The 26,310-nt window shown below is 40.6% G+C and overlaps 1 protein-coding gene across 2 annotated transcripts in view; it reads left to right on the top strand.

Annotated features, from left to right (window-relative positions):
- C5 (complement C5) overlaps nucleotides 1-26,310 on the top strand; it is an 88,324-nt gene that overhangs the window by 41,813 nt on the left and 20,201 nt on the right. The window contains exons 20-31 of one of the 2 annotated variants that reach the window (XM_049628082.1): nucleotides 277-416; nucleotides 2,403-2,630; nucleotides 4,077-4,137; nucleotides 9,018-9,107; nucleotides 10,976-11,188; nucleotides 11,658-11,733; nucleotides 15,057-15,216; nucleotides 17,162-17,257; nucleotides 18,534-18,705; nucleotides 21,160-21,365; nucleotides 22,656-22,808; nucleotides 25,214-25,276. In XM_049628082.1, the coding sequence (XP_049484039.1) occupies nucleotides 277-416; nucleotides 2,403-2,630; nucleotides 4,077-4,137; nucleotides 9,018-9,107; nucleotides 10,976-11,188; nucleotides 11,658-11,733; nucleotides 15,057-15,216; nucleotides 17,162-17,257; nucleotides 18,534-18,705; nucleotides 21,160-21,365; nucleotides 22,656-22,808; nucleotides 25,214-25,276 (1,658 nt within the window). Of the gene's footprint in view, nucleotides 1-276; nucleotides 417-2,402; nucleotides 2,631-4,076; nucleotides 4,138-5,256; nucleotides 5,774-9,017; nucleotides 9,108-10,975; nucleotides 11,189-11,657; nucleotides 11,734-15,056; nucleotides 15,217-17,161; nucleotides 17,258-18,533; nucleotides 18,706-21,159; nucleotides 21,366-22,655; nucleotides 22,809-25,213; nucleotides 25,277-26,310 lie in introns of those variants that run through there. The other variant, XM_049628091.1, reaches the window with a different exon arrangement.

The following is a 26,310-nucleotide window of genomic DNA, read 5'->3' as shown; positions in this document are numbered from 1 at the left end:
TCCGAAAAGAGATTTGGCACTTCAGTTGATAAACATTCTCATGCCTTAAATAGAATTAAATATTTGTTGGAGAAATGAAGTTTTCTGTTAATACCAACAATTATTGAAATAAAGATCAATGAGTGGAAAATTCAAGGACATGACAGTACACAGAAAAATATGATACAGTGTTCCTTTTTCCTTGAAGGAAAGCAATTCTTAGGTGTAGTAGTACTAACAAGGCATTAATAGGAATTCCCTAATATGCCTCTACTTTGCTTTCCCTTTGGACCGAAGGTATATGTGTTGCTGATACTCTCAAGGCACAGGTGTTCAAAGATGTCTTCCTGGAAGTGAATATACCATATTCTGTTGTGCGAGGGGAGCAGATCCAGTTGAAAGGAACTGTTTACAACTATAGAATGTCTGGTATGCAGGTGAGTAGGTATTTATGGTATGTTCAGATAAATGGAAAAAGGAAGACTTCTCTGATTTTATATGAATTCTATTCATGGAATGATCACGTACACACACAAAACACAAAAATTCAGCTCAGTGAAGGGATGAAGAAAGGCAGACTTAAGACATGTATTCTTATAACTCCAATTTAAAGAAGAATACAAGTCTGTAAGATAATCAGTATACTGTGGAGGCTCAGAGAAAGGGCTTCACAGGCAGTTCATTTATGTCCCTGGATTCTGAGTTTCTTCATCGTCTTGCATCTAACAGCCCTTTCCTTCTCTCTGTCTTTACCAGTCATGCTCATCTTTGCTTTGTAGATGTCGGGGTCCCCTCTGAAAGTTATTTCAGACATCGCACCGTTACTTTGTAGCTACAGGTCTGCACATCACTGAAACCTCCAATCTCTTGACTTCCTCACTCCTCTGTTATCCATTAGCCCTCTGCTGTCTTTACTTCGCTCCTTGTTCAGGTTAGAATCCATAAACTACCACTATAATAATAAACCACACTAGTTAAAGTCATGTTAATTCCCTTAATTCTCTCTCATTCCTGGGTACACTCCCTGAAAAACTCCAACCATGGTTGGACCCACCATTTCTCTTCTTTTTGCCGCACACAGCTAAATAGAGAATTATGCAATAGGGTGACTGATTTCATTTGAAAATCACAGTCACAAAACTTTATATGGGAACTCAGTGTGTCCAAAAATCTAACTATAGTTTTTATTTATTTTTTTAAATTTATGTATTATTTAATTTACATCCAAGTTAGTTAGCATATGGTGCAACAGTGATTACAGGAGTAGATTCCTGAATGCCCCTTACCCATTTAGCCCATCCCCCCTCCCCAAACCCCTCCAGTAACCCTGTTTGTTCTCTATATTTAAGAGTCTTTTATGTTTTGTCCCCTTCCCTGTTTTTATATCATTTTTGTTTCCTTTCTCTTATGTTCATCTGTTTTGTATTTTAAATTCCTCATATGAGTGAAGTCATATATTTGTCTTTCTCTGACTAATTTTGCTTAGCATGATACCCTCCAGTTCCATCCACATAATAACTATATTTTTTAAAAAGCTCTAATTTCATTCTCAGCGGTTTCCAAAAATTTTGCTTACATGCTCTCTAAATGCTGAGGGGAAAGCTATGTACCCCATTGGCATATTTTGAATTAGCTTCTAAAATTTTTTATCATAAGTTCAAAAAATATGCTAATCTATAACTTTTGGAATATTTAAATATTAATATTTTAATGAAATGGTTATATCAAATTTCTGAATGTATATAGCAGAATCTAAATGCCATAAAATTCCATTTTAATATACCCAAATAAACTGTAATTACCAACAGATTAAATACCAATTCCTCTGTGAATACATATTTCCATTTCACTCTCCTAATGTTGTATATGCTATGCTTGAATGTTTTCTATTGATCACCCTCATACTATGATGCAAAAAAAGTAGATATCTGAAATCAAAATATTTTTTTAAGTTTATTTATTTATTTTGAGGGAGAGAGAGCATGAGCAGGGTAGGGGCAGAGGCAGAGAAAGAGAGACAGTGAGCACAAGCTGTGGGGGAGCAGAGAGAGGGAGAGAGAGACAATCCCAAGCAGGCTCCACACTGTCAGCATCGAGCCCAATGGGGGCTAGAACTCATGAGCCATGAGATCAAGACCCAAGCCGAAACGAAGATTAACCAACTGAGCCACCCAGGTGCCGCTGACATTGAAATATATTTAAATTCTATGATTATAAGACCCCAAGTGTCAAGTAATTGCTTGAGGATTTAGTTTAAATTGTATAAGGATTTTGATACACATTTCTCCTCTGCCTTAGAATCTAAGGGATTATTTAACACTGTAAAAATATCAGGGAGAGTTTGTATCCAGACAAACATGGTCCAGGCATACTTTCCTTATCATAAAGTGTTTTAATGTAACTGTTTACTGGTGATATTTCAGTTCTGTGTTAAAATGTCTACCGTGGAGGGAATCTGTACATCCGGAAGCCAAGCCATTGGCCACCAGGGCATAAATCCCTCCAAATGTCTGTCCCAGAGAGTAGAAGGTTCCTCTAGTCATTTGGTGACCTTCAGCGTGCTTCCCCTGGAAATCGGCCTCCACAACATCAACTTTTCACTGGAGACTTCACTTGGAAAAGAAATCTTAGTAAAAACATTACGAGTGGTGGTAAGAAAAATATGCTTTTTCTGATTCTTTTTAAAAACACTTTTTTCATAGAAAGGGAATTAAGAGTACACTTAACCGTGATGAGCACTGAGTAATGTATAGAATTGTTGAATCACTGTATTGTACACCTGGAACTAATATAATGATGTATGTTGATTACACTGGAATTAAAATTTTTAAAAAGAAAGGAAAAGAACAATAACAACAAAAAAACCCAACTTTTTTCAGTCTGAAAAAAATGTCAGCAACTTATCACTAAGTGGTTCAGAAAGAACACAGAGAAGAATAATGTAAATGTAATAAAATGGTAACATTTGTGGGAAACTGGGGGGGAGGTTATCTCAGATTTTTTTTTTACTATTATCATAACTTTTCCTTAAGTCTGACATAGTGTTTTAAAATTTAAATAAAACAATGATACTTGCTTATTGTAGAAAATATAGAATACTGAAAAACCACAGAGAAGAAAATTAAATCACTGATAACTCCCACACCCAGAGATATACAGCTTTAACAATTTGGTATCTAGCCTTTCAAGCTTTTTCCCCCTAGCACATTCAGAAGGTCTTAAAATCTATGTGCCAGACATTATGCCAGGTATTGGAGATATAACAGTAGATAAGATACAGCCCATACATTTACAGTTTAGGATTTATAGTCTACAGAAATTTTCCATTTACAAATGAGTAAACAGGGTAAAAAAGAAAACTATCATTTATTAAAGTACTATTTACCCACATAGTCTGTTGAGTGTTTTCATGTTATTTTACTAAGATTAAGATTCTCACCAAGAGTCACATGGCTAGTTAATGACAGAACTGGGCCTTCTTGGGTCTTCATTCTCTGACTTCTGTTTTAAGCCATGAAATCACTTCAGTAAACATGTACTGACCTATTTTGTCCAAGGCATGCTCTATGCATCCTTGCATGGTGTTTCCATGCACAGACTCTGAAGACAGGCTCTCTGTGTTTGAATCCTGGCTCCACTGCTTACAAGCGGTGTGACATTGGATAATTTTCTTGATTTCTCTATGTGTCATTTTCCTCATCTATCAAATGGGAGTAATAATATCATCTACTTCATAGAGTATTTTTTGAGGTTAAATGAGCTAATACATACAAAGCACTTAGATCAATTACCTGGCTTATAATAACTTCTATTTAAGTATTTGCTCTATTATGAAAATAGCCAGAAAATCTTATCCTTGCATGTATGAATGTAAATATCTAAACATATTTGACCTTTAAAAAAATGATTTTTCAATCAGAAAGTGGTCAAGTTGATCCAAGAATTCAGGTCATATAAATTTAATTATGTTCTTTTGTCATTTGAAGGGGGCATCCAAAATCCAGTGAACAAATTAAGTTACAGTTAAATGAGGAACAAGTTAACTGAGGGAGTTAAGTTTAATTATATTCTTGACTGAATGTTTTCTGCCTTTTTAGCCAGAAGGTGTCAAAAAGGAAAGTTATGCTGGTGTTACTCTGGACCCAAGGGGTATTTATGGTAGGCAAAATGATTTTGTATTTTATATGTTATCTTTTGCCCTAGAAATTCAAGTGTATAGGTAACCTGAAACACTGTTTTTTAAAATGTTAATTGTCTGGGGGTGCCTGGGTGCCTCAGTTGGTTGAGCAACCGACTTCAGCTCAGGTCACGATCTCACAATCTCACAATTTGTGAGTTCGAGCCCCAAGTCGGGCTCTGTGCTGGTAGTGCAGAGCCTGGAGCCTGCTTCAGATTCTGTGTCTCCCTCTCTCTCTGCCCCTCTCCTGCCTGCACTCTGTCTCTCAAAAATAAACATTAAAAAAATTTTTTTAATGTTAATTGTATGGGATCAGAAATACCACTTCTTAGTTCATTGACATTCTTCATAGCATGTGTTATACTGTAATCTGAACGTGTTTAGAACAAAGAGAAATAATTCCATTAGTTTTAGTGCAAAGCATTGAAATAGTAATAATTGCATGATTTCTCTTATATATTAGTCATTTTGTATCTATCACAATAATTTACAATACTTTCTTATAGAGCTATCAATCCAAAGAACACCTAAGAAAAAGTCATCTATGTACTAATTTAACATGCATGATTTGAAAACACAAAAATGCTGATTAATCACTTAACTAACCCATTCCTCGTTGTTCCTGCTTCCCTGATTTTACCCATCAATAAAGATATTCTGAATCTTCTCACAGTTAGAATTTTGCAAACATTTGAGCATCTAATCAAGGCCTAAGTATATACATACATGAAATAAATATGTAAATATAAATACTTATATTTATAATATATATATATATGAAATTTAGAATGTGTTCAACTAACAATTCTTTTCAACAACAAAGAAGACAGCCTTCCATAGTCCTTAGTAAATGGTTAAAATTTACCTTATTATTGCATCGAATCATTTTCCTTTCTTTCAGTCATATAGCAATGAGAAAAAAAGTTTACTTACATATCAAGAAAGACATTTCCTCTGAGAAAGCAAAGAATTCAGACGTTTACATTTAAATCAGCTGAGAATCATAAGCATACTAAGGATGACTTCAACAGAGTAACAAAAAGAAAAATTCATCCTACATGCATATGCTAACTTTTTTCTTTAATTTTATCTTCCCACAGACCTTCTTCCAGCCTGTCCATTGTGAAGGATCTGTGGGTAGAGATATTACAAATCCTGAGGTTTGGGGCCTCATGCAATTAAATCAACCCTCAGAGCCACTGGGTCCTTTGGCTTTCCTTCCTTTGTACCTTTAATGCCTCCTGTGCCCAAAATGGCCCTGTCTTACACATCCCAGGCGTGGACATCAGGGCCACAAGATGGGATTGATCTTTTATCTGGAGATAAATCTCTCCATCAAAAATCTTGATCAAATAAATAATATGTCTATGTCTCTTTCCAATCTTGCCATCTGATTTTTTCCCTTATTGTTTGAGACAATTTAGATTTAAGCAGCTTTGTTACTTTCTGGAGAGCTAAATAGGGTAAAGATGACAAGTAATTCTGTCCAGTTGAGTTTGGAGATTTTATTAAATACTTCCAATATTTATATATTGGAATTTCTATACCAGTATGATACTTTATAGAATTCCATTTTTTAAGTGTTTATTTATTTATTTATTTATTTATTTATTTATTTATTTTTGAGAGAGAAAGAGAGAGAGTATGAGCTGGGGAGGGGCAGAGAGAAAGAGAAAGAAAATCCTAAGCAGGCTCTGCGCTGACAGAGGCAGAACTCCAACTCACAAACCTTGAGATCATGACCTGGGCCAAAGTCTGACGCTTAACCGACTGAGCCACCCAGATGCCCCTAAAATTCCATTAAAAAAAAAGGCTAAGATGTATTTGGAAAAGTAAATGGACAATAACATCACTGAAAATTTGAAAAACTATATGTCAGTGAGGGAGAAGGAAGTGTCAGAGCAAATTGTAAAGTAATTAAAATTGCATGACATCAGCTTAAAATGAGAACTAAATTTGGAAACTCAGTCCCACAAGCCCTCATCTTGACTTCCTGCTTTCTCTCCCCAACGAGCCCTTTGCCTCCAAATCCTTTCTTCCCTCGGCTGCAGGGAGCCCGTCTCGCCCTCCTCTCTTCCTGGCACACCACATCGTTGGAGGTCAGGGCAGGCCCCTCTCGTGTTTTCTCCCTGCATTGCTGACCCCTACTCTTAGTTCCATTCTCTTCCTGACATGCACTCAAATCCTCGTCTACATCCTATTCTATCTACATCCTATTCTATGTCGCCAGTTTGTAAACGCAACACTCTGTCTTAAAGAAATAGTCACTGCTTCTTACATAGTGTCTCAGAGTCTATTCCACCACAGTTTTTCTTAGAGACAGATTTTCCACCACCATAAACCATGCTGAACATCCTTACACGTCTCCCTTTACAAATCCACATCAGCCTTTAGCTGGACTGTATATCCAGAAGTGTGACCCCTGGGTCAAAGGGCATACATATCCTGAATATTATTTACAGCTGTCATATTGGTCTTCAGAACCACTGTGCTGCTTTCAGATCCACCAGCATTGCATAAAGCTTGTCATCTGCCTACATCCTTACCAACCCTTGGTATTATTACCTGCATCTATAAAATGTGCCGCTTGGGCATACAGTATCTCGTTGTTTTAATGTAGAGTCTTCTGATTACAAATGATTTTTAACCTTTCTCCATATGTTTATGGGCCATTTGCGCTTCCTATTCTGTGAATTACCTATTCTTATCTTTTGCCCTATTTCCTATTTGCCATTTGGGTTTTCTTGTCTATTGATTTTTGTCTCTGATGTGCTTGCTTTGGTAGCACATATACTAAGATTTTTGTCTCTGGTGTACTTTTTTGAGCAATAATTTTAACAGGAATCCTTTACTCTGATACGGTCAAATTCATTATAATTTTACCTTAAGGCTGTTATATATTTGGGGGGTAATCTTTAAGAAGTCTTTCCCCACCCTTAGTTCACAAAGATAATGTTGTATACTATTGGTTTTATAGATTTAACTCGTAAATGTTTTAATCTCTCTGGCATCTACCTTTTTTTTTTTTTTTTTTTTACAATTTTTCTAATGTTTATTTAGTTTTGAGAGACAGAGCACAAGTGGGGGAGGTGCAGAGAGAAAGGGAGACACAGAATCCAAAGCAGCTCCAGGCTCTGAGCTGTCAGCACAGAGCCTGACACAGGGCTCAAACTCAGGAACTGTGATTACTACCTGAGCTGAAGTAGGATGCTTAACCGACTGTGCCTCCCAGGGGCCCCACCTCTGGCATCCAGCTTCTTATGTGATGTCTTGATGAGTCTTCTATCATGCTTTCTGACAAAGAGTAAAATTTACTTCTCTTAGTTTTAGTTTTCTCTTCTGTACCTTTTCCATCTGGGAGCACAGTTGCTAATGAGAATTGAGATAGTCAAGGGTGGGCATCAGTGGAAAAATAGTGGGGGATCGAATTTAGATAATTTCAGAGAGCCTACTGTCATTAAGTACAATGTATTGAGCATGAACTGTTTGCCAGACTCTTTGTCTGTATTACTTTCGCCCTCATAAAAACGCTTGGAGGAAAATGTGATTGCCTCTGTTGAACTGAGGAGCACAGTGAGGCATAGAAAGCTGAAGTGTCCTGCCCCGTGTCACGTATAGAGTGAGCTCCTTCTGAACCCCATGCTCTTTCAACCACACCGCAAATCTCTTAAATGTCTTCACTGAGTTTTATTTCAATATTATATCCTCGGCATTTATTAAAGGTTAGTGAAGAAAGAAGTTACCTGAGGAACATTCCTGTCTCTTCTGCAAAGTCCTCTGGCTTGTCCATTGAATGGCAAAATGTCACTATTTTCTGTTAACATCTGCCCTGTGCCAGGGACTGTGCTAAATGCTGGGATTACAACATTTAATAAGAGATGGTTCCTGCCCTCAGAGCTTTCTTGGCAAGACAATAGTGTGTGTGTGTGTGGGGGGGTCTCTTTGTGATGACTGCTGTGGGCTCTGCAGTAACACTTCCTGAGCTCAGATCCAAGCCCCATCTGCACAGCTCTGTGACCTTGAGCAAGTTGCTTTCCAAACCTCAGTTTCCTCATCTATAAAATAAAAATAATGACAATAGACTTGGCATACAGGATTGTTGTAAGATCCAGTATAACAATGCATTTAAGAGCTCAGCAGAGTGCTTGTTCTACCAATAGAATGATAAATGTCATTTTTGTGAAATAAACCAACGATTAAAGTAGAAAAATGCTCTGATACAGGTATGCTAAAACTCTGTTATTGCGCATAGAGCAAAAGTGTCTAAGTTAAATCAAGCGAGATTGGAAAGAATTTCAGGGCATGTTTCCCAAAGGAGATAATCTCATGTACCCTTGACTAAGGAATTACTTTAGTTATTTTTAGCTTTCAGTTCTGAGAATAATTTTCTCTCTTTGGACAAAACGGCGTGCTCCTTTTTTCTGGTGGATAAAATTTATATATCCTATTTATTTCCTATCTTGTAATGACCAGGAAGCTTACAGTTAAATTGAATGCTCTATTTAAAGAGATTATATAAGCCTAGGGTTTGATAAAAATCCTTGATTATTTTTAATTTCCTTTTTAGATTTTAATGTTATTATAAAAGAGTCTTTTAAAACAATTCCTTGGAAGCTGGTATATTATAAATAATCTGCTACTGGTGCTCCCTCAAGAATTCTGTGTAAATCCAATAATTTTTTAAAATGTTTATTTATTTATTTTGAGAGAGAGAGGGAGGGAGGGGCAGAGAGAGAGCCCAATGCAGAACTCAATGTCATGAACCATGGGATCACGAACCAAGCCAAAATCAAGAGTCAGATGCTTAACTAGCTGATCCGCCCAACCACCCCAATCTAATTTTTTTTTTTTTAATTTTCAGGTGTCGTTACTAGACGAAAAGAGTTCCCATACAGGATACCGTTAGATTTGGTCCCCAAAACGAAAGTCAAAAGGATAGTGAGCGTAAAAGGTAAATTGACATATGCCATTTTCATTTCTCATTTCACTTTATGCTTTGCACTACAATCAAATATCCTCGTGATTATTCTGTTTCTCCTCCTCTCTCCTCAGCAGCATATACAAACCCATCTCTACCCCTTCCACCTTCAAACCTCCAACCACTTTTCCGACCGTCTTCTTCCACTGGCCTGATTTAAATAGAGGTTCATGCTCCCATGATGGAGGGTGGGGGGCTGTCATTGACCCAAAGACTTCTCTAAAACTTTCCATGATCTTAGCGACCACTCTTGCACCAGACAAGGCTCTACGACATACACGTGGCCTCACCAGGGGTGCACTGCTCTACTGAAACACAACATCAGTCCCAAAGGGGTTCTCTTCTTTCTGGTACATTGGCGGAAGGGGAAGCTTTGGTGGGCTTTCCCTCGTCCCTAGCCTTTATAAGTCAATAACATATCATTAAAATAATAGAATGTCCTGACTGCATTTTAGCTCAGAGAGAGCCCTGGACTCACAGAATGTTAGTACTGGAGAAAACTTTTAAGTTTATTTATTTTGAGAGAGAGAGCATGCAAGTGAGTGTGAGGGTGGGAAGGGCAGAGAGAGAGAGAGAGAGAGAGAGAGAGAGAATCCCAAGCAGGCTCCACGCTATCAGCACCGACACAGGGCTCAATCTCACAAAACTTGAGATCATGACCTGAGCTGAAATCAAGAGTCAGATGTTTAGGGGCACATGGGTGGCTCAGTCGGTTAAGCTTCCAACTTCGGCTCAGGTCGTGATCTTGTAGTACATGAGTTCAAGCCCCGCATCGGGCTCTGTGCTGACAGCTCAGAGCCTAGAGCCTGCTTTGGATTCTGTCTGTCTGTATGTCTGTCTTTCTCTCTCTTTATTTATCTCAAAAATAAATAAACATTAAAAGAAAAAAAAAAGTCAGATGTTTAACAGACTGAGCTACCCAGGCACCCCAGGGAACAACTTGTCTAATCATGTGCAATCCTATTGGATGTGTAAATACTGGTTTGCCCAACATTGCATGATGAGTTATGGACAAAGCCCTCACAGTCCAGGCTTTTGCTTTCCTTTGTGGGAGCAATTGATTAATAGGGTCTACAATGTCTAAAGCTATCAGGTTGAACGACAACTAATTTTCCATGTCCTCTATGCAGTAATCTGCCCACTACATTATACCATCTTACCACCATATTTGAGTGGTTATTTTTAAGGCTATTCTTCATGTTTCTTTCTTTTTTGTTTTAATTTTTTTAATGTATTTTATTTTAAAGAGAGAGCAGGGGAGGGGCAGAGAGAGAATCTTAAGCAGGCTCTATGTTCAGTGCAGAGCCCCAGGTGGGGCTCAATCCCATGACCCTGGGATCATGACCTGAGACAAAATCAAGAGTCGGACGCTCAATCACCTGAGCCACCCAGGTGCTCCTTGGTGTTTCTTTTAAATCCATATTCCTGACCAGATCTATTTTGTCTCTCCCCAGCTAAGAAGGAATTCAATTGCTTAGATAAAAAGGAAAGAACAGAGAGAGTTGCTCTTCTCTGTATTTAAAAAAAATTTTTTTTTTTATTTTAGTGTTTATTTTTGAGAGAGAGAGAGAGAGACAGAGTGGGGGGGGGGGCGGAGAGAAAGAGAGAGGGAGACACAGATCCTAAAGCAGGCTCCAGGCTCTGAACTGTCAGCACAGAGCTCGACATGGGGCTCAAATTCATGAATCATTAAATCATGACCTGAGCCGAAGTTGGACGCTTAACCTACTGAGCCACCCAGACACCCCAAGTCTGCTCTCTGTTTAAAATATACCATTACTCAGAAGTTGATAGCAATTGATTTCATCTACCTTGAGTTTTTGTTTGTTTGTCTATTACAGGACTGCTTATAGGAGAGGTCATGTCTACAGTTCTGAGTCAGGAAGGCATTGACATTCTTACCCACCTCCCCAAGGGGAATGCAGAAGCAGAACTGATGAGCATTGTCCCAGTATTCTATGTTTTTCACTACCTGGAAGCAGGAAAAAATTGGAACATTTTTTCTACTAATTCACTTATTCAAAACCAGAACCTGAGGAAAAAATTAAAAGAAGGTAAAAAAAAAAAATCCATTTTACACATTATACCTAAAGATCTTGTGGTTCTTAAACCAATGGTGCCATTAAACCAATATATAATTTTATGAATTATACAAACACATAATTGTAAAAGCATTTCTACAAAAAGAGAATCGTGAGGTAGATGCAACTACATAAATAAACACTATTTTCTGTAGCATTTTGGCTTAACTTACCAAAATGCCTGGATGAGAGACAAGACATCTGCCTTCCAAACTCTACAGAGCACTTCCTTACTTCTTGAATGAGCTCAGAATGTTCTACTTGATAATTCCCAATTCAAGCAGTTCACATACTTCTTTTGAGAAATTTAACGTTGGCCACAGAGCACATGCGTGCTGCCCAACACCGAAGGAAGTTTACCATTCCCAGGAGCTAATAAAGCACTCTGTGAGTAGAGATAGAGGTCAGTGAAGCACTGTGTTCTTTCTCTGGTGCCTCGTAGGGATGGTGAGCATCATGTCCTACAGAAATGCTGACTCTTCTTACAGCATGTGGAAGGGTGGCAGTGCTAGCACTTGGTGAGTATAAAGGTTTTGATTTGCATTTTCATAAAATGGTTGCCTAACTAACTAAAGAATAATGGTCTTAATGGAAAGTCCATTCATCCAGTTGCTCAGGCTAAAAGTCTAGTAATTTTTCATTGCCCTCTTTCTCTTACAAGCCACATCCGATCCAGCAAATACTTTTGGCTGTACCTTCAAAACATATCCTGAAGTTGGCTGCTTCTCACCAACCCCATCACACCATCCTGGTCCAAGCCACTCTTGTTTGTTTGTTTGTTTGTTTGTTTCTTTCTTTCTTTCTTCCTTTCTTTCTTTTTCTAACTTTATTTAAATCCAAGTTAGTTAACATATAGTGTAATAATGGTTTCAGGAGTAGAATTTAGTGATTCATCACTTATGTACGACCCCCAGTGCTCATCCCAACAAGTGCCCTCCTTAATGCCCATCCCCTCACCCACCTCCCCTCCAACAACCCTCAGTTTGTTCTCTGTATTCAAGTGTCTCTCATGGTTTGCCTCCCTCTCTGTTTTTATCTGAATTTTCCTTCCCTTCCCCTATGTTCATCTGTTGTGTTTCTTAAATTCCACATATGAGTGAAATCATACAATATTTACTCTTCTCTGACTGACTTAATTTGCTTAGCATGATACACGCTAGTTCCATCCATGTTGTTGCAAATGGCAAGATTTCATTCTTTTTGATGACCAAGTAATATATCATTTCTTACCTGGGTTATTGCACTAACCTCCCCTTGTCTTTTGTCTTCAGCCCTTGCCCTTCTTTGTCTATGCTGAACACAGCTGCTGGAGTGACCCTGTTAAAACATAAGTTAGGTCACGTCACTCGAAACGGTTCAGGAGCTTCCCAACTTACCCTGGGTAAAAACCAGACTTCTTACTGTGAACTACCCTACCTGGTCTGGCCTCGCCTCACCTCTCCAACTGCATCCCTCACTTCTCTCTTTTATTCCACGCAAGCCCTACTGGCCTCTTCGATGTTCCTTGAACCTAGCGGGATGCTTCCACTTTAGGGCCTTTGCACTGACTGTTCCCTCTGTCCGAGATGCTCCTCCCCAGGCATCAGTGCCTAGTTCCCTTACCTCCCTCAGGTCTTTACCAAAAGTCACCTTCTCAGCGAGGCCTCTGCTAATCATTCTAATCTCATTCTCATCCCAACATTTCATCCCAAGCTTTCCTTTTCTCCTTAAAATTTGTCACTAACATTCTTACTTATCTCACGTGTAGTCTATCTTGCCGCTAGAATGTACTCTCCACACGGGCAGTTCCAAGGGTTCCTCGTGCCTGGTACATACCTGACACATAGCAGGTGCTCACGAAGTGCTTATTCAGTGAAGCATGATAACCTCCTTATTTCTGATGATTTGAAGGAAAGACCATTGGAATTAATTGAAAGGCTACAAGGCAATCTGCTTTCAAAAAATGCTATCATGTGCTGACGAAATATTTAATGAAAACATGGTGTTCCAGGTGCCTTGTAGATTCAACTGTGTGAAACACTTTTAAGGATCTGACAATCCACGGGGCGCCTGGGTGGCTCAGTCTGTCGAGTGTCCAACTTTTGCTCAGGTCATGATCTCACGGTTCATGGGTTCTGTGCTGACAGCTTGGAGCCTGGAGCCTGCTTCCAATTCTGTGTCTCCTTCCCTCTCTGCCCCTCCCCTGCTCACACTCTGTCCTCTCTCTCTCAAAAATAAATAAACATTAAAAAATTAAAAAAAAAGAACTTTACAATCTGGAATAACTGACTTTTATATTATGCCCTTTTAACTACTGACAGTCCCCAGGATTTCATTCTTGACCCTCTTATTTTCTGTAGTTTCTCATTGTGCAATCTCATCCTAACCCATGATTTCCATAATTTCTACACAGGTGATTCCCTAATTAATGTCTCAAGGCCTAACTTTTTTCCTAAGCTCCAGATCCATATTTCTAGGGATCTGGGAATCAAAGCCCTTCAAACATAATCTATGCCAAATTCATTCTTTTGTTTTTGTTTCCTTAATATGTGGGCAGCAATACTCTATACTAAAGTTTGAATCTTCCCTTTCCTTTTTGTTCTGTATCCAATCAGTGATCAAGTCCCATGGATTGTACCTTAGAAGCGGGTCTAACCATGTGTGGGTGGCACATTTTAAAAGACACATAGACCCCTGGAACATGCCGACTGGAGGATACCAACCAGGATGCAAGGGGTTGGTGTTGGTGAGACTGGAAACCAGCACAGCAGCAGCTGGGGACTAAATGCCTAGAGAACAGAAAATCCCCCTTTCCCCCCAGAAGATACAATAACCTCTCAGTAGACACCTCTCAGTAAATACCTCTCAAGAGTTCTAGGCAAGCCTGAGTTCAGCCAGAAACACAGAAATATTTGGGTACTTTCCCAGACCCAACTCTACAAGTTCCTTGAGAGAAACATATACACAGAAGAAAATGGTCAGTACCTGAATACTTTCAAAATATTTTTTTGAGAAATATAAGGAAGATACAAAAAAAGTACGTAGAATAATGCATCATTCCTTGTAGAAAGAAAAATGAAAATAAATTTCTTAAGTGAGGGTGAAAGTCAAGTGGGCTGACTTTCAAAAGCACCTGAGGGGCCGAAGAGTGGGCAGCTCTTGGCAGCTCGGAGAGAGAGAACGGGAGCGGGAGGAGGGAGTAGAGGCGTTGTGGGCTTATGAATTAGATACTCTTATGTATTCTTTGAGAGATCTTAGTAAAGACTGACATTGCTTCAAAAAGCAAAAACAAAGCAAAACAAAAAAACCAAACACCTCAGTAATCATGACAGTTCAAGCTTCCTTGTGAGGTGGTGAGTTCTGCATCAATGGCATGGCTCAAGGAGAAGCGAGGCAAACACTCCCACGAATGCTGGGGAGGAAAATTCAGGCTTTGGACAAGACTTTATATTAGACCGCTTTACCCATTTTACAATCTAGAGTTTTAGGATTTTGCTCCTCAGTGTCTCAAGTACATGTGTCCATGCCCTGACTCAAAACTATTTGCTTCACCACTATTGTCTTTAACTTTAGAGTAATTTTGTTTTTAATCATCAGGCACCACTTTTTAGTTTGTGTGCTGGTCAACAATACTGCAATCACCAAAGATGTGCTGTTCACATTTGTTGACTGAATGCTTTTGGAGATCTTCCTAAAATCTTCTCTTCCTCTGTGCAATGGTGACAACTTACTTCAGAACTGTATGATTAAAAATATTATTTTCTTTTAAAGAATAAATATTGCTTTAACTAAAACACACTATAAATTGGGAGCCCATAGGGGTTGAACATCTAAATATTCATCATGTGATTTTGTCTTAAAGGTTAACAGCCTTTGCTTTAAGAGTGCTTGGACAATTAAATAAATACATAGAACAGAACCAAAATTCAATTTGTAATACTTTATTGTGGCTGGTGGAGAATTGTCAACTAGAAAATGGATCTTTCAAGGAGAATTCGGGCTATCAACCAATAAAATTACAGGTAAGGAAACCAAGTATACAGATTAGCAACAGTTTAATTTACAAGTTTGAGTTTTGTTCTCATCCTATTTTAGGAGTTTCAAGAAGAGAAAACATACGTAACCCTTTAAGAAAGTCCTGTCACGTACAAGCAAAGAATATGAAAGTTCAGAAAATTCAGTATAGGTCACATGAGTGATGTCTTTGACATCATCTTGTGTAACAGGCATTGGTGGCTCATGGGGTGTAAGTGCTAGAGATCTCAGAACAGGCAAAATGTACTAATATGTCCCCACACCCTTGGTAGAGAACCTGTATGTGAAGTTCAGAGCCCTCTTACAGGTCAAGGCTGCAAGGTGTTGTCATGAAAGGTGAGACTCTATTTACATCCTGTTAGTAAGAGAGATTGGGGTCAGTCTGTTAAACTGCAACAAAGTGTTGTTTAAGGTTAGAATCTACTTATAAACTTGAATTACAAAGCAATTATAGTATCTCTCCAAAATGTCATTACAGTATCTTCTGCTCCTTAGAATGTTTCTTTAAGATTCAACAGCCTTTTTTTAAATTTTATTTTATTTTTTTGCCTGCCCTAACCCAATCCCTCCCTGGCTAACATGGGGCTCATAATGGTACTCTGCTGCACCAATAGCAGATTAGGACTCCCACAAGAAATGGAGGGCAACTGACACCATGCAGGTGCTATTTGAAGAGTAAAATACTACAACAGTGTTTTACTTAAGATGCCCACCTATCCATCCATCCATCCATCTATCCATATTTATTCGACAACCATTCACTGAGCACCTAATACAGGCAAGGGTCTATTTTGAGCACAGTCTGGGAGGAGGTGTGGGAAGGATGGCCCGCCACAGAGAAGCTCACACACTGGTAAGGAAAGTAGGCTCTACATACTCACAACACTAATCTACATATAACTGTGTGTGTTCATTTATTCATACGAGAAACGCTTACTTAATGGGAACTAAGGGCTGCACGGTAGAGACACAACAGTGAACTAAACTAATGTGGTCGCTGAGGCCATAAAGCTTATGATACAGCAGAGAAGTCAGACACGAGCAAGTTATTTCAAGTGTGCGATGCATGTTAAGAAAAGGGAAATACAGTTTCACTGAAAGCAGGGGATCTAATCTGGTGTGGGGGAATTGAAGAAAATGACTTGGCCAGGACCCTGGGAAATACGTAGGAGGGAGGCAGGAAGAATGTTCCATCTGACGCAAACAGTGTGCCTGGCACTTTGAGGTGGAGAGGGAGGGAGGTTCACTCAAATAACTGGGGCTGAGAGAGCTAGGGGGTGAGTGGCGTGAAATAACGCTGGAGAGGTAAATAGAGGGCACTTTGGAAGGTCTTATAAGCATCACATTGGAATGTTACTGCCCTAAGAGGAAATAGCATGGGAGAACAGAGGCTGGATAGTGCTGCAGAGAGGAGGTGGCATTTTCACAGGGTCTTTTTTTTTTAAATAGTTTTTAAATTTTTTCTAATGTTTATTTTTGAGAGAGAGAGAGAGAGAGAGAAAGAGAGTGTGAGCAGGGGAGGGGCAGAGAGGGAGACACAGAATCCGAAGCAGGCTCCAGGCTCTGAGCTGTCAGCACAGAGCCCAACGCTGGGCTCAAACCCATGAATCGCAAGATCATGACCTGAGCTCAAGTCGGTCACTCAAGCAACCAAGCCACCCAGGTGTCCCTCACAGAGTCTTGAAGGAGGGGGAGAGTTTGTGGTGAAGAGGTATGAATCGGAGCTTCAGAGGGGGGAGATGAGGGGGAGAAAGTCACGTGAACATATGCAAGTAAGAAAGACCCAGATCTTGCTGAGAAATGGCAAGCAGTCCTGCAGGACTGATGATGAAGGGAGAGGGCGAGATTAGGCTCAAAACGGAGATTAGACCCAGGTCATTTTACTGTGAGGACGCCATTTCATTCTGTTTTTAAAACATTGCTTACTTGTAGGGTACCTTGCCTGTCGAAGCCCGGGAGAACACCTTATATCTGACAGCCTTTGCTGTGATTGGAATTAGAAAGGCTTTTGATATATGCTCCCTGGTGGTAAGTAAGAGTTTCCTTTCTCCAACACCCATCCTCTGTTTCCTAACCATTTAGTGGGAGGGGCCACCTTGAAAATGAATTTAGTTTCAGGATCAAAGGATTTCAGAATTATGATAGGTATTAGAGACCCTGGGTAAGGTGAATTCAGTTGTCCAGTGTCACAGGCCAGCAAACTGTGGAGCTGACAGCAGAACCAGTAACTTTTGGCTGACATGGGAAAATGGCAGTGTCTCCTCTGCCTCCTGCCTGCATCTCTGGTAATGTTCTGATGTGGATGTGACTGTTACCCTACACCCAAGGCATCTCGTATTGTGGAACCTCTGAGAACACACGATAGCCTGTCTGCTTCTTTGGGCTGTGCCATTTCATTTGCTTGGAAGTTGTGGGGAGAGAGGAGAGGATTCGCCTGCGTGGATCAATGTGAAAGACTCCAAGGGAGCAGGAGCTTCCCTGATCGGGGGAGAGACCATCCCACACTGAGGCCAAACGTGCCTGCTTACAAATCGGAAGCGAATGAGACATGTCCTTCAAACCAGCATAGAGAACAGACATGGAAAATCCCAAAGGGGGTTATAGGGTTTCAGCCACAGAACAAAATAATGTTTGTAGTTTTTTCCAAGAGAATTGTTATTTATACTTAACGAGGCAAAATAGTCAACAAGGACAAGTTCCCAGGGGCCTAGAGGACAAGCTGACACCCACTGGTGCGTGAGGGAGGGGCAGTGGAGCTGGGACGGGAGGAGCCAGGAGAGCTGACCACGACATCACTCCGGCTTCCTCCTCACGCACTTAAGTCGGGACCGAGTAATAGAGACGATGTTCCCAGGAATTCTTAGGATCAAAAAGCACTTTGGTAGCTTTTGGTTCTTTTCCTGCTATTTATGGTTTTCTTTAGTAAAACTCTGTTTGAAAATGTGAGTCTGTCCCAGCTCTGCTGAGGGGGAGTGGTGAAAGTCTAGGCCTGGCTTCTCCTTCCCAGGGGCTGCATCTGCTGCGGGAAGCAGAAACTAAAGGCGAAAACATCTCCAGAGATGCCCTTTGCCAGGGGCAAAAAGCCTAACCCGGTTTGGACGAGCATGTTTCCCCTTCTGAGATTAGGCTCTGCTCCTTCTCCCAGAGGGATCTGTTCCAGTGAGACACCATCCACTTCTATGAGGACAGTCTTCTTTCCACCCTTCGCCTTGCCTGCCCCAGGATGGTGCCCCCCCGGGGGTGGTTCCCATCAGTTGACAGGTTGAGGCTTGACAAACTTAGGTACCCTCTGCTCTTGTTCCAGAAAATCAACACGGCTATCACTAAAGCTGACACCTTTCTGCTTGAAAATACCCTCTCAGCCCAGAGCACCTTTACACTGGCCATTGCTGCTTACGCTCTTTCCCTGGGAGATAAAACCCACCCACAATTTCGTTCAATTGTCTCAGCCCTGAAGAAGAAAGCTTTGGTTAAAGGTATGACTTATTTCACACAATTTTTTCAGCAAGCGTTTAAGCATGTAGAGTGTGCCAATTCTGTGAAGGAGGTTAGGGCAGGCAAAGTTGAGTAAGGCACGGTGTCTGCCCTCGAGAAACCAACCATCACAATACGATATATTAAGTGCTGTTATTCATTCACGCAGCTTATGTACTGAGTACCTCCTATGTACCAGATACTGTTCCAGGTTCTGGGGATAAAGCAACAGACCAAAATAAAACAAAACAAAGCAAAAAAAAAAAAAATCCAGGTCCTTGTGAAACTTACATTCTAGTTATGGAGAGACGGACAAACATGGTAAGTGAAATACTGCATACAGTGAATAGGTTGGATGATTGATATGAAGCAAAATAAAGCAGGGAAAGGAGACAAGGAGAAGGGGTAGGTTGTAATTTTAGATACAGTGGTCAGGCTTGAGCCTCACTGAGCAGGTGGTACTTGAGTAGAGACCTGAAGGAGGTGAGGAAGCAAGCTGGTGGATATCTTGAGGAATGTTCCTGATGGAGAAGCCGCATGTGCAAATGCCTGAGGCAGGAGGGTGCCTGGAGCTCCATGAATGACAAGGAAGGTCATATACAGCCTTGGAGGTCATCACAGGAGCTCTGCAAGACCCCTGTATACAGTTGTGCAATGTAGACAGCCCCCACCCAAGCCAGTGAACTGAGGCTGAAATCCAGCCCGGGCACCCCCCTAGCCATGCATCCTAGTTTGGGTCTGCTTCTGCCCAGAGCAAAGGGTGCCTGTGTCTCATTCACATCAAGGTACTGGGTGGGTGGAGGGGAGGGGGGCAGTGGAAGCACTAAACCTTTAACTTCTGCTTTGAGTGAAAAGGGAAGGCATTGGAGGATTTTTTATCAGAGGTGTACTGATTACCAGTTTATTGCACTTTCCACTCTGGCTTATATTGTACTGAGTTGGCTATATACGTATTTCATTTTGAAACATAAAGATACCACTTCCTATAGGTCAAGAGTAAAGAAATGGAAAGAGGGTAGCAGTGATCATTGGCCAGTGTGCCTGTACCAGCATGGATATGGTTGGGTACTTCTGAGCCCTCTTCTGGCTGAGGTTTTCTGAAAGCTTAATAAATCTAGCACAAGGTGTGTCACTGTTTACAAGATTTTATTTATGTCATCGTTTAAAAATGACTGAATCATAAAATACACCTCGAAACAACTTGTACAGTGCTTTTAAAATAACACAAAAGAAATGTCTTGGGTCTTGTAAGACAGGGATCATAAAATCATAGAATTGAAGAGCTAGAAGAGATCTTAATAATTCAAATAATGTTTGAGCTGCAAATATCTTTAAAAACCAAATCTTTTATTCTGAATACAGCAAATCTGAGTCTCTGAGAGGGAGGTGAAGCATTACCCAAAGTCATGTAAATAATGTAATTATGAATTGTAAACAGATACATCAAAATTTTGACTAATCTTCAAAAATAATTTCCAAATATGCCTCACTGTTTTTTAAAATATAATTTGCACAAAAAAAGGACTTAAAGTGACAGTTTAAATTACTACAGCAATAACAAATATAATTTAGAACCTAATTTATGAAAAGTGCTACATATATGAAATTATCTTTAGTGCTTTAAACTTGAGGAGATTAAAAAAGAATGAACTAAGATTTTGGGTGTGATCTCAATTTCTAGGTTGTAGATTTTTTTTCTGTCAGGGAGAAAAGTTCTCCAATTTATCTCACCGTGTCAATAATCACAATAAAGCTTTCTATGTGTATGGTGCTCTCTGGTTGATAAAAAGTTACATCTGGTATCTCATCTGAGTTTCACTACAAGGAAATAAGTACTACGTACACTTTAGGTATTAGAAAATGAGTCCCACAGAACAAAACAGAATTCTTCCAAAATGACATGGTCATTTCCTAGTAGAGCAGAGATTAGAACCTGGGTGTACTGGTTACCAGTTGGTTACACTTCTCCCTTTACAGTACTGCTTCTCCCCAGTACATGCGGGCTTTGCATGATGACCTTTTTGAGTAAAGACAAAGAGCACTGTATTAAGAGATCTTATTATGTACTGGTCACCTTGAAGAAGTTCTTCTTACAAAAGAGTAAGAAACTTCTAGAAATCAGAAGGCTACTACCAGTAAAAATGTCTAGAAACCTGCTAGAAGTATATCAAATTCACATGTATTTTTTTAATTTATTTATTTATTTTGAGAGAGGGAGAGAGAGCAAGAGAGCACAAGCATGAGCAGGGGAGGGGCAGAGAGAGAGGGAGAGAAAGAATCCCAAGCAGGCTCCGCACTGTCAGCACAGAGCCCAACATGGGGCTCAGTCTCACAAACTGTGAGATCATGACCTGAGCTAAAATCAAGAGTCAGACACTTAACTAACTGAGCCACCCAGGCGCCCCTCAAATTCACATTTTTAATCACATTAATGAATGTGATTTGCTGATGTTCAGGCGATCCAGTCATTTATCGCTTCTGGAAAGACGATCTTCAACAGGAAAGCACATCCACACCTAACCCCAGTACAGCACACGTGGTAGAAACCACTGCCTACGCTTTACTCACCAGTCTGAGCTTGAAAGACATAAATTACGTTAACCCAATCATCAGATGGCTATCTGAAGAGCAGAGGTACGGAGGCGGCTTTTATTCAACCCAGGTAACATTTCTCTGTCTGGTTTTACCCTCCTGAAGACATTTGCCCTCCTCCTGCATGACATGTGCCACATTCATTCTGTCGCCCATGCTTTCGTCCTCCCGCCAAGATCTGAATAAATGACTAGAGTCAAAAGACCCTTGGAGATTATCTGCAGTGACACCCTTCTCCTACAGCGGAGGAAGTCAGCCCCAAGAGGTTCGTTCATGGAGTTAGTGGCACAGCCAAAATCAAAACTCACATCTCCTGACTCTAAATCCAGTACTTCCTCTATGATTCTTAATGATCACGAAGGGCTAGTAAGGTTATCAGTGATTCCATCACATCCTATGTAATGAACAGAGGCCACCGTGTGGACCAAAGTACTGAGATTCCCTCCCCCCCAAAATGAGTAAAAAGTGAGAGAAATACTGACTGTTACGGTTTGCCTAGCTACCAGTGTAAACTCATTTATGTATGTATGTTTTGTAGTTATTATGTAGTTGTATAATATGCTCTGGTTTCAAAGATGAGCTCAAACGTTAGCATCTTCTCTGTTCCTTGAATGTTTGGATGATCATAGAATGTGTTTCTATGTGTTTATAAAATTTAGAGCTAGAGGGGTCCTTTAAGGTTACTTTAGTGATTATGTAATCTGAGGAGGCAAATGAATTTCATCTTGGAGACAAGTGTAGGCTTAGCAGGGAAGAGTGTCCCATTGATTATCATGCCATGTCACAGGCAGATGGGGTAGCCATGTGTTTGACGCCTCTGATCTAGTCAGTCACATTTCCCAATCTTGCACATGAGGAAGAGGAGACCTAGAAAAATAAAGTTCACCCATTCATTCCTTCAACAAATACTTGTTCAGTAGCTACTAAATGTAATGGATGCCAAGAAATCTTACATTACAGTGGTAGAAGCAGAAAATGAAAACGGAATAATAGAGAGGGAGAACGTATTTATGGCCTCACTGTGGAGTTATCTAAGGTGAGACTTAAGGATAAAAAGGAGACAGTCATGCAAGGATTAGGAGGCATTCTGCAAAGAGTGACTGGCCTGAGGTCATGCACCCAGGACACCTGGAGAGCCTGGAACTGAGGCCACACCTCCTTCCTCTCCCTGCCAACAGCAGCATCCCTACTGGGGAGGGAGAGACCTCCACCTAGGAGCCCTTCACCAATTTCACTCAGTCAGCTGGAGTTTCCCCACTGGTCAGTGCATCCTCACTCTCTCATAAGAAAGCGGATTTGTAAATACAGGGAAGATATAAATGAGCTAAACCTGTTTTTGTGCCTTGCTGATTGCTGACAGGATACGATTAATGCCATCGAGGGCCTGACGGAATATTCACTCCTGATAAAACAACTCCACTTGAACATGGACATCAATGTCTCTTACAAGCATAAAGGTGACCTCCACCGTTATAAGATGACAGAGACGAATTTCCTTGGGAGGCCAATAGAGGTAAATTAAGGACTTTTTATAAAATTTTATAAGTGGGTGGGCCCTTTGAAGTCATGTGTTCCCCTCTTACTTTACAAATGTATCTATTTACTACTTAAAAATACATTGAGTACCTGCTATGTCCCGGGCACTGGGAATTCAAAAGCAAAGTGTATGAAGAAACTGGGTACTCGGGGAGACTGCTGTTTTAACAGACAGTAAAAAAATAAGAGCCTTGGTAGGGACATGGAAGGACAGAGCAGGGCCTCCTGACCCAAGGTGAGAGGTAGGAATTTGTCAAGTGCGTCCAGATGCGCAGGTTAAATCTGGGAGAATCAGGATGAGTTAGCAAGGTGAAGAAAAGGGGGGAAAACATTCTAGTCAGAGAGAACAGTATGCACAAAGGTGCAGTGGTAGAGTGAGAGGGAAGACACGTGTGGACATTCACCAGTGGTTCCACGTGGGCCTGTCATACACACAAAGTATGGCCAAACTGAGGGATTGGCCTTTGGGTCCCCTGACAGCTTATCCCATGTACCCCTGCTGGATTTTTTTTTTTTTTATGAAAACCTCAATGGCCTGTGAAAATTTCCCAAAGTAAAGGACACGTTGGAAGAACTAGTTTCTGTGTCAATAAGAGTAGCTGCTAGTAAACGGCTGCTAACATATATTTTTCTAATTACCACATTTCAGATTCTTTTAGGTCATATTTAAATACACAGATGACTGGAAATAGTTTTTAACTGTCTACATGCTCTACAAATCCATGGTTGGGAGAAGTAAGTAGGCATGAGAAATAAAATTGAACGCGAAAGTTAAAAACAATTGGCCCACAGATAAAAAAAAAAGATAGGTATGGATGCGGATATATAGACAGAGATATAGACATATTCCAACACTTGAAAGTCCAGAGACCTCAAATAAAAATCTGCCTCCAAACTCTTAAAAAACCGGACGATCAGGCAACAGGGTGTTGGCCACAGCAAGCACTCTTCAGCCGGTCCCAGTTTCTGGCAGTCATGTGACGTGACGTGTGTGTGTGTGTGTGTGTGTGTGTGTGTGTGTGTGCTCTTTGTGTGCCCTTGCTTGGTGCCTGGGCCTCTGCAGGCACGTGTGCTTATGGCCCCCAGGGTTGGCAATGTGTCTCCTTTCTCTGGAAGCGTGTAGACTTCACCAGAGGTTCACATTCCAAGCCAATGGTGTAAGATCTCATGAGGAGCTCTTGACCTGAGCAGCAAGGTAGGCCCACCAGAGATGTAACCGCAGTCAATTCTTCTCTACAGGGCTAATGCTGTAAGGGCCTCTTGCCATTTTTAAATAACTAAAACTCAGCCCATGACGCTGTCTTTGTATAAAACTCAGGCTATGAGTGTCTAGTCTGGAATATCTCTATGCCAGCATTTCCTGAAATGCATTACCTAACAAAGGTTTGGTGGTCAAGTTAGTGTGGGACACTCTAGTTTAAATGAAGTTAATCAAGTTTGTTCATAGAGGATTCCTACCCCACCCTTCATATGTATATGAGTAATTGTGGTGACCCTGGGGAAGAATGGGCAATGGAGGGACATGGGGACAGGGGCAGGGCAACAGTATTCATTTCCCAAACCTATCTGTCACTCAAGTTCATAGAACCCATTCCTCATGCAGCATCTTGATGCACTGGCTTTTCAGTAAATGCTGCTATCTTCCATCAGGGAGAACAAGAGAATTGGCCTTGTTATCTACATTTACTAAAATCTAGAGGAAGGGCTGACAACTCTTCATGCACACCGGATCCCCTTTGCACTAGTGTGCTAAGTGAGGGAAGGGGCAGCCCGCAGCCTTGGAGCGAGCAAGAAACCTACTCTTTGGGCCTCTTGCTCAGGATGGCCTCTCCCACGCCTTCCACACATCAGGGAGCATTTGTACAACAGAGCTTCTCCGGAGGGGAGGCTTTCTTAACCCAGTCCTGACCTTCACTCTCCTCCTGGAAGGACGGAAGAAGAGTGTCAGCACCTAAGGATCTGGCAGGCTTAAGTGAGGTGCCGGATGGGGCAACGGGGTTTGAATAAAAGACCAGTGGAAGTGGAGGAGATGAGCCTCCTCCTGAGGCACTGAAAGGGATTTATTCCGTTGGCAAAAGGAGATGAAGATCCAGTTCTATCATAACCATATATAAATGAAAACATAACCCAAAGTGGCTTCTGCTGTGTTGGTTTTGCGGGCTTGCTCAGGAGAGCTCAAGACGTGGTATTCATACGGACAAGGGAAAAGGAATTTCCAGCACTTCTAGCGTCTGTGTGCACAGGATCTCCACTGTCTTATCCATTGAATCTCACAGAAGCCCAGAGAGAGGAAGCTGGCAGGTGTCAGGCTACTTTTCATTGTTCTGTCCTCTCTCCCTATTGAAGAAGAAAACAAACACAGTTTCTCATCCACCTTTCCAGGTGCCCCTCAATGATGACCTCGTCGTCAGTACTGGGTATAGCAATGGCGTGGCTACGGTGCACGTAAGTATTTCATTGAGAGCCGATTTCAACCATATGTCTGCTTGTACTAAGTAACATGAAAGAAAGTTAGGGACTTTGCCACAAAGTTACAGAGATCTAGGCTTGGGCAACCAGGACTAAAGTAGGATTCATTTACTCGTTCTTTTTAGCTGTCTCAGTAGCGGTCCTCACAATTTCTTTTTGCAGATGGCTATGTTAATCCTTGTACGTATATAGTCTTTGTATTTGTGGAAATTATATATATATATATAATTATACATATATATATAATTTTACGGTTCTGTAGTTGTATGTGCATATGATGCATGTATGTGATTATACACACATACATATCCCTGCTTTCTATGGTTAGTAACATAGTCACATCGCAATTCTCCAGCATCATTGCAGATTGATGAATATATGTAAGGACTTAAGTTTCTATTATTTTAACTGTAGACTGCATGCACATACACAAACAGCTTAGAGAAACGTGTGACTGACTGCCGAATGGCTAAGATGAACTACATATTCTAAGCATCAGTTAACACTCTACTGATGATTTCAGTTACACTCTTATCTTTGGCATGTCCATTCCGTCTAAGACTTTATGAGATTGCATGGTTGGGTTGGTGGGGGAGACAGACTGTGCATTTTCTCTGTCACTTGTAGTTGCTCTCAGTATATCTACTTCTGGCAGCACCTCTGTCCTTCCCTGCACACCTGTAATTTGTCATTTCCTATGGTGGCATGGGGGTTAGGAGAAAACCATACTTCCTGGCCTTGAAGTGTTTTGCATGAAACTAGAGTATACAGGTTCCAGGACAAGAGGCTTAGGAACTTTTCTATACAGTAAAGTACTCAGATTTGACCACATGGGATTTGGCAAGATTCTGCCTGGCTAGATGTCATTTTTTTTTTTTTTTTTTTTTTTTTTTTTTTGCCTACTTGGGCTTCTCAGGTATGTTTCAAATTATAGAGTTCGCTGAAAGTCCAGCTGTTGGGAAATGAGTCTTTGCTACACCCCATTTGTACTGGATTGTGGAGTCAATACT

This window comes from Panthera uncia, chromosome D4 (genome assembly GCF_023721935.1).
Source record: "Panthera uncia isolate 11264 chromosome D4, Puncia_PCG_1.0, whole genome shotgun sequence".
NCBI lineage: Eukaryota > Metazoa > Chordata > Mammalia > Carnivora > Felidae > Panthera > Panthera uncia.
This window is presented reverse-complemented; position numbering and strand designations above follow the sequence as displayed.